Consider the following 14,400-nt stretch of genomic DNA (forward strand, 5'->3'; position numbering starts at 1 on the left):
TCTATGGAAACCCTACTTAGAGGTTGTTCCACATTATTAAACAAGTCATAGTTCTCATGCAATATGGGGAGGAAGAAAGATCTGAAGAAGAAAAGCATGAAATGGTGCAAAGTTGTGCAAAAGGCATGAAAACAACTAATATTGTGTGAAAACTGAATGGAGATTATCAAATTATCATACGATTTGTGAGTGATTTAGAGCACAGCAGATCTCGGTCAGATAAAGGCTATCTAAAAAGATACCAGTTATCTAAAAAGACATAATTTTCTTAGAAAAACTAAAATCTGAATGTTTATTGTACTGAAATCTTACTGATATGTCACTTGCATAATAATTTGGAACGCAGTGTATATTACATACTATTATATTACATTTAATATAAAATGTGTGTGTGTGTATAGTGTATATAGTATAAATGTTAACTTAAAAACACCAACAAGAACTTTATTGTTCAAGACAAATGTATTATAATGGTGCTACATGATTGACAGACCATTAAATAACACATTTATTTGTTGTTTAGGTGAAAAATGGCTTGTTTTGAGTGAATTAAGTTTCAGATTGAATAATAAGGTGGATTTACTTGGCTGTGCATTTCATAAGAGTTCATTTTGAATATGTCTTTGAATCCAATCTATGAACTTGGCCACTCTGGTGTAAACTCCAGGAAGATTGGGTCTTCCACAGCCAGAACCCCAACTCACAATGCCCGTCAGAAACCAGCGGCTGCCTGTGCGTGCTTGACAGGACAGAGGGCCACCCGAATCCCCCTGCAATCAAACACTGGTTATGTAAAAATCCAAAGAGACAGCTCACTTTAAACAATGAGAAAGGTTAGTCCTTTAATAATGCTCTGAAATGAGATACTAAGCTTATGTTTGGTTCATAAAGCAGGACCAAGTCCAGCGCCTGTTATCTCCCCTCACCCGGCAGGCATCTTGTTCTCCTGAGGGCACGCCAGCACACAGCATGCGGGGTGACACAGGGCCGTAGCTTCTCTTGCATTCACTCTGGCTTAGAATGCTAACTTCTGCCTTCTGCAATACTGTGGGTAGCACCTTATCTGTATAAACAGAGGAAAAATGTGCAATTTCATTGCCATATAGACCTATAAACATTTAAACCAGAAAAACTGACTCTTTTTTTTCTAGTTACACTCCTGTTTAAAAGTTTGGGGTCTGTAAGACTGAATACTTTTATTCAGCAAGGACAAACCAAAAGAGACAGTAATATTGTTACAAAAGATTTCTGTCTCAAATAACTACTGTTCTTTTCTGTTCATCAAAGATATTACTGATAATAAGAAATGTTTCTTGCATATTAGAATAATTTCTGAGGGATCATGTGCCACTGAAGAAGTGTAAATTCAGTTTTGCCAACACAGAAATAAAAGACATTTTAAAATATATTAAAGTAGATGGTAATGTTAATAATATTTCAAAATATTACTGTTTTTAGTGTATTTTCAATCACATAAATGCAGCATTGGTGAGCATAAGAAACATTAATAAAAAACAAAACAATAATTTCAATCAACTTTTGAACAGTAGTGTACATGTGTCATTGTTTTTTGAGCTCTTTACCCTGTTCAGAACGGTATCCCCAACCGGTGACCCAGCAGCGGTACCCCTCAGTGAAGGTCTGAGAAGGGGCCGGCAGGCAGATGGGCTGGATATATTGTTCCAGGCTGCTGGGCCAGGCCTTCTTCAACTGCAGCAGGGCGATGTCATAGTCGAAATTTCTTGCATTGTAGTATTCATGCACCACAATTCGACGGATCTCGGCCACATGCTTGGCACTTCCCTGGTTTAGCATGCCCAGATGAGCCATCCACATACGTGGATCTGCCAACCTGAAAGATCACACTTGCTCAATCTGCATTAAGAAAGGTCATGGTTTACTTACCTGCTAACATAAAATTTGATATTCAACCATTTATACTGTAGGTCCACCCAAGGTTCCTCACCTCTCTTTGCTGAAACAGTGCGCTGCAGAAATGAGCCATTCATCAGAAAGGACCGATGCTCCGCAATACAGCTGACCAGAAAAATGCATGCTGACCTGCCATGGCCACTCTCCCTCTACCGCATTGATCCCACCCACAATACGCTGTTGTGGGGAGGCGCTATCAAATACGCGCTTTAAAGGGGTGGGATTGCCACAGGCTACAATTCATATGGAAACATATCAGACACAAGCAGATAAAAAGGGCGTTAGTGTACAGACATCCAAAATGACTGACATGCTATGTATGGGTGTAAAAATGTGTGCATTGATACAGGTCAAAAGTTTGGAATAATTATGATTTTTCAGTGTAATAATAATAGAGCAGCAAATCAGAATATCATGATCATGTGACACTGAAGACTGGAGTAACAGAGTACCTCAGGGATGACGCATTTTTGTAGGCAAAACCCGGTTAGCATTTTAGGACTTCTGGTTCCATCACCCAAAAGTCTATGGGTTTTTGCTAAATCGCCTGAAATAAGGTCTGTGTTAACAAAGCCTCTAAATATTTTCACGTTTTGATCTATGTCATAAAACACACCAGTTATAACCCGCTTGTGATTTTTAAAATCTTTATTGTGTCTTAAAAACGGCGGTTGCTAACAAGGACTTTTTTTGGTGGCGTCATCACATTTGGACAGCATTTCTCATGAAAAAGTGGATAAGTATATTCATACACAGCGCAGATCATAATCAGCGAGCATGTTTTAAATAAAGTTGTTTTTTAAATAAAGTTTGAGGAAGCTTGGTGGTGACGATGTTGATCTGCGACCATGGTGTGCTGTAGTCCGTTTATAGCCTACTGTTAGCTTTTTATATCTGACGACTTTATTTAGGCTTCAAAATCTATAAATGTTGTGTTAACTTGTAAAGATTATCTTGATAGACAAAACGTGTAAGTGTCATAACCCTTTGTTAAACACAGAGCTTATTTTTTCGAGTTTCCAAAAGTCTATGGGAAAAATGCATAGGATTTCGATCGAGGGAACCTGTGTGCTGCTAACTTCCAGGTTGGCCAACAAAAACACGTCATCCCTGAGGTACTCTATGATGCTAAAACTTCAGCTTTGCCATCATAGGAATAAATTACATTTTAAAATATAATAAAACAGAAAAGAGTATTTTAAATTGTAATAATATTTCACAATGTTACAGTTTTTATTGTATTTTTAAATAAATTCAGCCTTGGTGAGCATAAGAGACTTCTTTCAAAAACATTAAATTATCTGAATTATTCCAAACTTTATGTGCATAAACTGTTCAGTCATGACAGGTGGATTTAATGAGCCAAATCCAATAAAATCAATGAGCGTTTAGAAAGAGAATGAACCATGAACAAAGCTTAGCTTGTCTCATGTAATCTCCTTCTGATTCAACTCCAACACAAACACACACCAATTACCAAACAACCATTATAAAAAGGTCAATAGATCATAATAATAGCAGCAATATCATCATGGAAACACGGAGGCTATTTTAGGTTGAGTAGCTAGCTGGTCATATGTAAAACACCCTGATCTTAAATGAACTTTAAAGGTCTCTTTGAAGGATGTGGAACATGCCTTGATATATATCATCAATCTTATGTTAAAGGGTTAGTTCACCCAAAAATGAAAATTCTGTCATTTATTACTCACCCTCATGTCGTTTCACACCCGTAAGACCTTCGTTAATCTTCGGAACACAAATTAAGATATTTTAGTTAGATTTCAAAACAATGCTTCAGAAAGCATCGGAGCATTGTGAATCTGTGTGTCAAATCTGCAGTTCGGCGGTTTGACCCACGATCCGATTCATGATCCGATACACTGATTCATTTATGCTCCGATGCTTTCTGAAGAAGTGTTTTGAAATCGGTCATCACTATATAAGTTGTTATTTTGTTTTTTGCCGCACCAAAAAGTATTCTCGTCGCTTTATAATATTAATATTGAGCCACTGTACTCACATGAACTGATTTAAAAATGTTTTTAGTACCTTTAAGGATCTTGACAGAGGAAGTGACATTGCTCCCTATGGAGGCCTCACGGAGCCATTGGATTTCATCTAAAATATCTTAATTTGTGTTGTGAAGATTAATGAAGGTCTTACGGGTGTGAAACGGCATGAGGGTGAGTAATAAATGACAGAATTTTCATTTTTGGGTGAACTAACCCTTTAAATGTATTTCAGTCACAGAAATAAAAAATAATATGTGAATCTTAAAATTGAACATTGAACCAAAAACTGAAAAAAAAAAGAAAAAAAAATCACAAGCGAAGAACTGAGAAATGAGAGCGAAGAAAACCATGATATTATTTTTTAATTCTGTGACTGAAATACCTCGTATGGATTTGAAGCTACCATATTGTTAATTGTTTGGCTCATATGAGATTTTATTAGTAATAGTTCAATCCAAGAATAAACGACTAAAAAAACCCTAAAACAGACATAAATGGTATTTAGACTAGGACAAATCTGTTGTCTCTTTGAATGTCTACAAACCAACCTAATGAGTGCTTTTGGATGTTACCACAGTAAAACTCACCACAGTCCTCCTCGTCACTGCGGTCGAGGCAGTCGGGTAAGCCATCGCACTTTGCATTTTTCTTAAGAATGCAGGCTCCATTGCCACAGTGGTAACTGACTCCAGAACAGCTAGTCTCTGCATAGCCAACACATTAAAAACTGTATGTAAAATTGACACATATCAAAGCTTGAATTTTCAAATAGTTTTCATATTACCCTGAGTACAGTTGGTCTCATCTTTACCACTGGAACAGTCCATCTCTCCATTACAAATGTATAATGGGTGCAAAGGGGATGAACCTCCACAGATTTTAGGAGGTTTAGCTGTCGGATAGATATAAAATAGTGAATATTCACATGAATACTATTTTGATATTGTTGTAAACCAGTAGTTCTCAAGCTTTTTACCTTTCTCTCTTGCATTTAAGATGACTATCTAAGCTGATATGTACCTCTGATACTTCTGTTGTAATACAAATTAACTCAAAAATATGTTAGCATTTTAATGAAGATAATGTTGATTATGCTCTTTTTCAAAGTCTTGATTTGTTTTTGGGGTCTACTAGAATATGATTTCATGTTTGAATGCTCATAAATCACATTATTTTTCACATATTTTACAGTGCATTATTGCAGCACCTCTCTTCCTGGATACCAGTTTCTCTTTAGCTATTTGAGTGACGTAAACACAAATTAATAATAAAATTAAAAGAAATATCTGTTCATGCTCCATAAAACGGTCGCTATTTACATCTCAAACCATCTCTAAACTCTTGTGTTAGCAAGGAAATGACTGACACATTTGTATTACATTCCAAAGAGCATTCCGTTATCAGCCACATAGTGGAAAATGAACCCATACCCATACCGACTGGGCTGGATTGGCACGGAATGGAATGGGTAAGCATCGAGAATGGTTTGATCCAATGGTGGAAAAGCGGCTATAGTATATCAAACATGAAATACTAGTTTGTTACTAGTTTTACTATTGTAGAACTACTTGAATTACATGATTTTTTGGTTAACATACAACAAAAAATCTCATCGCTTTCATCCTGACAGTCATCCAGTCCATCACAGCGCTTGAACTTCTCCACACACAGGCCTGTAGAGCACAGGAAGTGACCCTCTGGGCATGCTTGGAGAAACAAAGACCAGAGTAAGACCATTTGGTGTCATGAGTCATTTTACTGGAATATAATTATAAATATTATTCCTTTGCTCGTAGGTCAGTATGTACTACTTAAGAAAAAGGACTATTTGAAATTGTTCTCCATTTCCTTTGTTTCAGCAGCATTGTTCTTACGCTGATTGGTGTTGTAGCTGCTGTAAGTGGCACTGAAGGGTTGGTCAGCATTTCGTGAGCTACAGCGGAAAACCACTTCAGGGTTTTGCACTGGAATACGGAAGACGGTTGAGTGGTCGATGTAATTTCCACAATATCTGTAAATCAATCACAGTTATTTCTATACCAATTGACAAACGTTGAATATCAGACTATAACCTGATAAATATCTCGTACTATCAACACTGAAGGAATAGTTCAGCTAAAATGAATATTCTGTCATTATTTACTCATCGTCATGTTTTTACAAACCTCTAATATGATTGTAAACGGCCGTGGGTGTACAGCAGTACATAGTAAAACGCTATTTAAATGCCTCATATATTCATTCTTATGTGGAACAAAATTGTGTTGTATGGACCATTTTTTGGTGTTTGGTCAGTGTCAAAATATTTATAGTCACCATGAAATCAAAATGGACAATTCTTATTTTTTTACGGAATATTGCAGTGTTTATTATCAAGAATGATGTATCCATGCACATCTTTATTTTTTTATTCACATGCCCAATCATGTTCCCATGTTCGAATCTTTAAAGGTGCCCTCGAATGAAAAATTTATCTTGGCATAGTCAAATAACAAGAGTTCAGTACATGGAAATGACATACAGTGAGTCTCAAACTCCATTGTTTCCTCCTTCTTATATAAATCTCATTTGTTTAAAAGACCTCCGAAGAACAGGCGAATCTCAACATAACACCGACTGTTACGTAACAGTCGAGGTGTACGCCCCCAATATTTGCATATGCCAGCTCATGTTCCCAACATTATGAAAGGCATTAGACAAGGGCAGCCACTTAACGTCTGGATCTGTGCATAGCCGAATCATCAGACTAGGTAAGCAAGCAAGGACAATAGCGAAAAATGGCAGATGGAGCGATAATAACTGACATGATCCATGATTACATGATATTTCTTGTGATATTTGTAAATTGTCTTTCTAAATGTTTCGTTAGCATGTTGCTAATGTACTGTTAAATGTGGTTAAAGTTACCATCGTTTATTACTGTATTCACGGAGACAAGAGAACCGTCACCATTTTCATTTTTAAACACTTGCAGTCTGTATAATTCATAAACACAACTTCATTCTTTATAAATCTCTCCATCAGTGTAGCATTAGCCGTTAGCCACGGAGCACAGCCTCAAACTCATTCAGAATCAATGTAAACAATATAACAGTATACAATACTCACATAATCCAACGCATGCATGACGAACACTTTGTAAAGATCCATTTGAGGGTTATATTAGCTGTGTAAACTGTGTTTATGCACTGTTCAAGGCAAGCGCGAGCTCCGTGGGCGTGGAGCACGAGAATTAAAGGGCCAGTAGCCCTGAATCGGCTCATTTATAATGATGCCCCAAAATAGGCAGTTAAAAAAATTAATTAAAAAAAATCTATGGGGTAGTTTGAGTTGAAACTTCACAGACACATTCAGGGGACACCTTAGACTTATATTACATCTTTTTAATAAAGCTATAGGGCACCTTTAATCAAAATAATTCCCTACCTTTTGCAGTGCATCTCTTCTATTTTCTGATGACGTGTTTATTGGGGTGAGGGTGGGACAACCTGTCACTCATATGACATCACAGCAATAGCAAACCACAACCATCCAATCGTTTCCTGATCAACAAAATCAAGCCCCACCCTACATTTGTTCTTGTTCAAGAAGCCATTTCACTTGGATATACGTCACAATAGACTGTTGCAACTTCTGTTTCATAGCAATTGATGAGTAAATAATGACTTCTAACTATTCCTATAAGAAATTAATTGCATAAGTACACATTTTAGTTTTTTTTTTTTTTTTTTTTACAAAAAAAAAAAGATGAAATTTACCCTTGACATAGCACTTACATAATCTCATTGACTTTCCACCAGCCGTGTTCACAGTATTGCGAGTCTTTTAGTTTTAGCGTGTAGTTCTGGAACCTGAGAGCTACACCCAGGGGACCGCTGGCCATCTGAAACATCAACAGCCAACAAAAAACATCCCTTTGTCATGCAAATACTGTGGATAATATTTCTACAAATTAAAAAAAGGTTTTGATTGGGTGCAGTACCTGAAATATCCAGGTGCAGGAGCACTGACGGGGCAACAGACTGGGGTAGAATGGACTGGTTATCACTCCAGCATCACCTGGGCCAGCAGGTAACGCTATTATATTCATACATTCTATATGGGGAAGACATAAGGGGCTCAGCATCACAACCAGACACAAACATACAGATACTTTAGTCAAAGAACTCACGCTCCTCCATGAGAGCCTGGAAGAATCCTTGGAAGATCTTTCTGCCTTGTGTGAGTCTAAATGAGAGCAGCATGACATTGGAGGTGGAGACCAGTGAGATCGGGGTTGACACTGATTCACAAAACCTTGAAGAGAATGCATGAAAATTAAACTGATCATCTCAGATTATTTTTTGCTTCATTTCACCAACCCAATCAAGAACCTTCCACCCCCTTCTGACACAAACCTGTTGAGAATCATGCCTCTCATGGGAAGCAGAGAGTCATACACGGTGAGGGAATCATAGATGCAGTCACTAGGGTCAATGCGAAAGCTCTTCACAGTGAGTCGGATGACAGAGCCTGGAACACTTGTCAGTTTGATGTAGCAGCTCAAGCTTCCCCATGACGAGAACACATTGAGGGGAACACTCACATCAGGAACACCTGCGTACAGCTTATCCACACACTGAGAGCCTATACACACAGAGAGATGATTACAGAAGCTGTCAAACACAGAATTACAGCAGCATGTTATAGTATAATATTAATAAAACATTTATTTCCTGAAATGTAGAAGATTCTCTACTTATATTTCTCTAAACGTTTTAATTCAGTTTTAAATATTTAATGTAATAACTAAATCAATTAAGAACATTTTTCAAATCATTTTATAAAAATAAATATTGACATCCATGGCTCCATTTTAAAGATTGGAGTAAATTAGAGCATGAAGGAAATGACATTTAATTAATAAAACATAAATGTGTATGCTGTCAAGGACACATTAAAGGGACAGTTCACCCAAAAATGAAAATTCTGAATAATCTCATGAATAATCTCATTGACTCCTCCAAAGATTATTCAGAATTTTCATTTTTGAGTGAACTGTCTCTTTAATGTGTCCTAAACAGTGTACACATATTTCTTTATGTTTTATTAATTAAATGTCATTTCCTTCATGCTCTAATTTACTTATACACAAAGGAAAATGTTTGTAACCAAGCAGTTCTCGCCCCCTTTTACTAGCATAGTAGGAAAAATAAATACTATGGTAGTCAATGCGGGGTGAGATCTGCTTGGTTACAAACATTCTTCCAAATATCTTCCTTTGTGTTCAGCAGTAACAAGTAAATTTATACAGGTTTGGAACAACTTGAGGGGGAGTAAATGATGTCAAAATTTTCATTTTTGGGTGAACTATCCCTTTAAATTGATAAAAAGTGACAGTAAAGTTACAAAAGATTTCTATGTCATATAAATGCTATTTTTAATCTTTCTATTCATAAAAGAATCCTGAAAAAATGTATCATGGTTTCCACAACATATTAAGCAGCATAACTTCAACATGATGATAATAAGAAGAAATGTTTCTTGAGCACCAAATCAGCATATTGAATATTATAATTTACAATAATCACAATATTTCTGTTTTTACTGTATTTTTGAAATACAGCCTTGGTGATAATACATTTTTTGTTCAACCCCAAACTTTTGAATTAAAGATTTTAAATTCAAATTTTCTACCATAAATTTAAATTTCAAGTTAATTTCTGAAATTAAATTGATATTTAAAAGGCTGCTCAATTCAGTTCTGAATTGCACACAACCCTGGTCATATATGTAAATACCTGACTTGACTGACTCACCCATAGCTGTTGATGTGTAATCTGAGCGTAAAGCAACTGGGAAGACAAAAATATATATATAAATTCACCATTATAATACTTCTGAAGCTGAAATTATTCACAAAAAACAAGAAATGTGCACAACATTTAACATTATGTAAAATAACCACTAAGTAGGTAGCCAGAAGGACTCATGAGCAGCAACCTTTTTATCTTTTAAATTTATGTCATTTATGCACCTTGCCAAAATGAAGAATGGGTTAACAGTGGCTGAGATTACCATTGACAAGAATGGAGTCGATGTCCACAGGAAGGCCCTCCAGGAAGCCCACTGAAGACCTGTTCTTCATACTCATAAGCACAGAGTCCCTAAGGATGGCACTCACACACTCCTCACACACTGATGGAGTCTTCAGGTGCGGCACCACGAAGATCATCCAGAAATGCACCAGTACACCACCTTGATTATTATTACTGAAGGGGTGAGAGACAAAACTAGCAACCATTATGACTTCTCAAATGACCCAATGAAGTAATATTTAATGAAATAAAAATATCAAAACAGCCCAAATAAGTAGTTCAGATTTCAATGGATCATTTATTAACATTATAAACTCCACCTAGCAGAGTGATACTGGAGCGGCTGTACCTCAGATCAGAGATGACGGTTTGTTTGTAGAGTCTGGATACTGATGACGTTCGGTATACGCTGGTTATCTTATTGGAAGAGAAATATTAAAGTGAGGGTGACTGGCTTTTGAAGGCCTTTTATTCTAATGACACATGTATGCTGTGTCACTCACCACATGCTGTACGCGGGTAGCCATGGATACAAACTCACTCGAGTCAGCGTGCCGGTACTCTGGTATAAACTCCACGTTGGCAACACGGAACATACCAGCAAAATAAACACCACTGTTGCTCTCTCTCCGGACTACAAAACACATAATGTGCACTTCAGTTCAGTAGCCATATATACAGTGGCATGAAAAAGTTTGTGAACCCCTTGCAGAATCTGTGAAAATGAGAATTATTTTAATAAAATAAGAGGGATAATAAAAATTGCATGTTATTTTTTGTTTAGTACTGTACTGAGTAAGATATTTTACATAAAAGATGTTTGCATTTAGTTCACAAGACAAAACAAAAGCTGAATTTATTAAAATAACCCCATTCATAAGTATGTGAACCATTGATTCTCAATACTGTGTGTGGTTACCTGATGATCCACGACTGTTTTTATGTTTTGTGATGGTTGTTCATGAGTCTCTTGTTTGTCCTGAGCAGGTACACTGAGCTCTGTTCTTCAGAAAAATTCTCCAGCTCCTGCAGATTCGTCAGTTTTCAAGCATTTTTGCATATTTGAACCCTTTCCAGCAGTGACTGAATGATTTTGAGATTCATCTTTTCACACTGAGGACAATTGAGGGACTCATACTCAACTATTAAAAAAGGTTCAAACGTTCACTGATGCTCCAGAAGGAAACACGATGCATTAAGAGTCGGGGGGTGAAAACTTTTGAACAGGATGAAGATGTCACAATGTTTCTTATTTTTTTTTAAATATCATTGTTTTTCATTTAGTACTGCCCTTCGGAAACAACAGAAGATACTTGCATGTTTCCCGGCAGAAAAATTAAGTACAATTTACCTTGATATTTGAATGGCTCTTAATGCATCATGTTTCCTTCTGGAGCATCAGTGAACGTTTGAACCTTTTTTAATAGTTGAGTTTGAGTCCCTCAATTGTCCTCAGTGTGAAAAGATGAATCTCAAAATCATTCAGTCACTGCTGGAAAGGGTTCAAATATGCAAAAATGCTTGAAAACTGACGAATCTGCAGGAGCTGGAGAATTTTTCTGAAGAACAGAGCTCAGTTTAACTGCTCAGGACAAACAAGAGACTCATGAACAACCATCACAAAATATAAAAACAGTCGTGGATCATCAGGTAACCACACACAGTATTGAGAATCAATGGTTCACATACTTATGAATGGGGTAATTTTAATAAATTCAGCTATTGTTTTGTCTTGTGAACTAAATGCAAACATCTTTTATGTAAAATATCTTACTCAGGACAGTACTAAACAAAAAATAACATGCATTTTTTATTATCCCTCTTATTTTATTAAAATAATTCTCATTTTCACAGATTCTGCAAGGGGTTCACAAACTTTTTCATGCCACTGTATATACATATATATATAAAAGTGTGTTTGTGTTTTGGCTTACATATAAAAACCCACAGAAGAGACCACATTATCACCACAGTGACAAACACCACCACTGTGATGAGGATGGCCAGATTCTGTAGATTCAATATTGGGATTGTCTTTTTCGGCTTTTTCGGTCTTCTTCTGCGTCTGTTGTATCTTCTGCATAGTTTATTAAGAGTTGCGTCCACCGTAGCCACTTCCACGGACACGTCAGCTACCTGAAACCACAGGTATGTATCACATTCTGACCTGATGCAATAAACACACACTCACAAAAAAGGTCATCGCTGTTAGAATCAAAAGTGTGATGACCTGGATTATAGAGATTTGCATGAGTACTATAATAACTTTCTGATAATTTTATTGCACAATGCTAGAGTCACAAGATATCATAAATGTTCTGCCACCAAAGTGCTGAAGTCATTTCGGTACTCCAGTTGTTTATGTCTTTTACATTTCTTGTAGAAGACAGGTACTCATTTAATTGGCTCAAATGAGTGGGAAATCAGTGGCTTTGGATTTACGGTGTGTGTCGTGGTCTTATCACAAACAGATATTATTGCAATGAGCGGTTAGAGTTACATGGTAAAGCCACTCAGTAATTCAGAGAGAGATCCAACTGGGTTACAAAATCCACCTCACTCTGAGTTCACAATGACTTAATGGGCAAATGCCTCAGTCATTTCCCCCATAATAAATTATTACAACCAATTACTGCAATCTCTATCTATTGTCCATCAACCTGACAGATGCATTTAAGGGTTATCTTGAGTATAAAATGTATGAATCTAGATTTTATGTCTACACTATTGTCAGTTCAAAGACAAGGTCAGGGCTGGAATCACCCTAGACATGAGGTCACCCAGTGGTCAACCCCAATCATGAATATTTGGTTACAGCCATGGATACAATAATGAATGTCAAAGTGAACATTTTCCCCCTAATTCAATTAAACAATTATTCCATACTCAGATTTAGGCACAAAATTACATGTAATATTAACTTACAAAAAAGTATAATACTGTCATGGTTTATTGGACTGGACATAGTGCTTTTTTAGACATTTTGCTTACAAACACCATGGGTTTGTGAACATCATTGTATCACCATGATATTTTCTGAAGAACTTTTTCAATAGATAGATAGATACCAAAGTAGTGTGGTATTACAAAATGCATCACTGTACCATGATATTACTGTACTTTCTGTAAGCAAATTTTACTAGACATATATAAATATTTCTGAAAGGTAAGTTAGAGTCATTTGTTTTGCGACCATCACAGTGAGTCTCGCTTTCATTGTGGTTGTCCAGTCATGCATTATTTACATTATGTCATCCCATCTCTTTCGCTGTATTTCATTTACAACGAGATAACATGGTCTTTCCTAGAAAAATAAAGCTTAAATATTTCCCAAAGACAACCGCGAATTATAATTAAATTTCATTTTGAAATGCCTCAAAATGTATTTGAAATACAAAAATACCATAGGGACCATCTACAAAGTACAAACGATAAAGGTAGAAAAAACGTACGATGGTTCTGTCACAATTAATTAAAAAGAGCAAAGTGGAAATATTTACACATAGATTTGTATTTGACGCATCTTAATCCACATTTTTAAAATTGTTTGTGTACACTTTCAATGCCAGATGAGTCATTGAACGTTTTTAGTTAGAACCAACTTTGTAGACGGTCCCCATCTTTCGCATAGTTAGGTGAGAACATTATACACTTTTCAATGCATCGAGGCAGGTTAAAACAAATAAACTGCGATCTATGTTCTGTATATCATTATGATATTCAGATAAACCAACTTTCATACATGGATTTTATCCAAATCGTTAAACAAAAATTCATTTTTTCGAAGCTTACTACTTCATAGCCGCCTCAACAGAGGTCAAAATGATTTTTAACTCACAGAAATTACCATGGTGATTTCAGTTTAACTTCGTTACACCAGTTACTGTTATTACAGTAAAACTATTTAACTTGGGTACCACCAATGTCATAAAAAATAAATGTGTAATCAAAAAACAAAATAAAAACAAACTTCTTTTTTGAAAGATCTCCCATAATATTTTACATTGTTTTTTTTTTTTTTTTACGGTAATAACAACTCAAATGACTAAGTGACTATAGACTACAATAACTAATAAACCATTGTTATTTTGTCGGGAACTGTTTACAGCAGTGATATTTCACGAATTACTCACACTAGTGGCGTCTTCCCGGGCCGCCGCATCATCCTCGCTCCCCTGCCCGCCTTCCTCTCGCGCTGTTTCCATAGTATACAGTCATTCATTTGGACCGGTAATCTCAAATGCAAGGACCCTGCATTGTTATAACTTGTTTTCCCCAAAAAATACCTGTCTGTAACCACGACGTGAATGTGAGCAGCGGAATGAAGGCAAACGACACGAGGTGCTTCGTTTCCACCTAACAGTGTGTGTAACTGT

At 36.4% G+C, this 14,400-nt stretch overlaps 1 protein-coding gene across 2 annotated transcripts; it reads right to left on the reverse strand.

Annotated features, from left to right (window-relative positions):
• Positions 1–471: 471 nt before the first annotated feature.
• tmprss7 (transmembrane serine protease 7) lies at positions 472–14,229 on the reverse strand. 2 transcript variants are annotated; one of them, XM_067377942.1, is made up of 18 exons: positions 14,154–14,229; positions 11,959–12,156; positions 10,528–10,658; positions 10,374–10,441; positions 10,005–10,198; positions 9,746–9,781; positions 8,345–8,573; positions 8,119–8,243; positions 7,930–8,042; positions 7,724–7,830; positions 5,822–5,958; positions 5,546–5,653; positions 4,732–4,839; positions 4,535–4,651; positions 1,967–2,165; positions 1,584–1,852; positions 927–1,063; positions 472–770 (listed from the first exon to the last, which is right to left on the reverse strand). In XM_067377942.1, the coding sequence occupies exons 1-18, from the start codon at positions 14,227–14,229 to the stop codon at positions 597–599; spliced, it is 2,526 nt and encodes an 841-aa protein (XP_067234043.1). In that variant the 3' UTR covers positions 472–596. The 2 variants fall into 2 exon arrangements, with proteins under 2 accessions (XP_067234043.1, XP_067234044.1); XM_067377943.1 differs by having other exon boundaries at positions 11,959–12,160; positions 14,158–14,211.
• Positions 14,230–14,400: the final 171 nt, after the last annotated feature.

The sequence above is a fragment of the Chanodichthys erythropterus genome, chromosome 23 (assembly GCF_024489055.1).
Source record: "Chanodichthys erythropterus isolate Z2021 chromosome 23, ASM2448905v1, whole genome shotgun sequence".
Lineage (NCBI taxonomy): Eukaryota > Metazoa > Chordata > Actinopteri > Cypriniformes > Xenocyprididae > Chanodichthys > Chanodichthys erythropterus.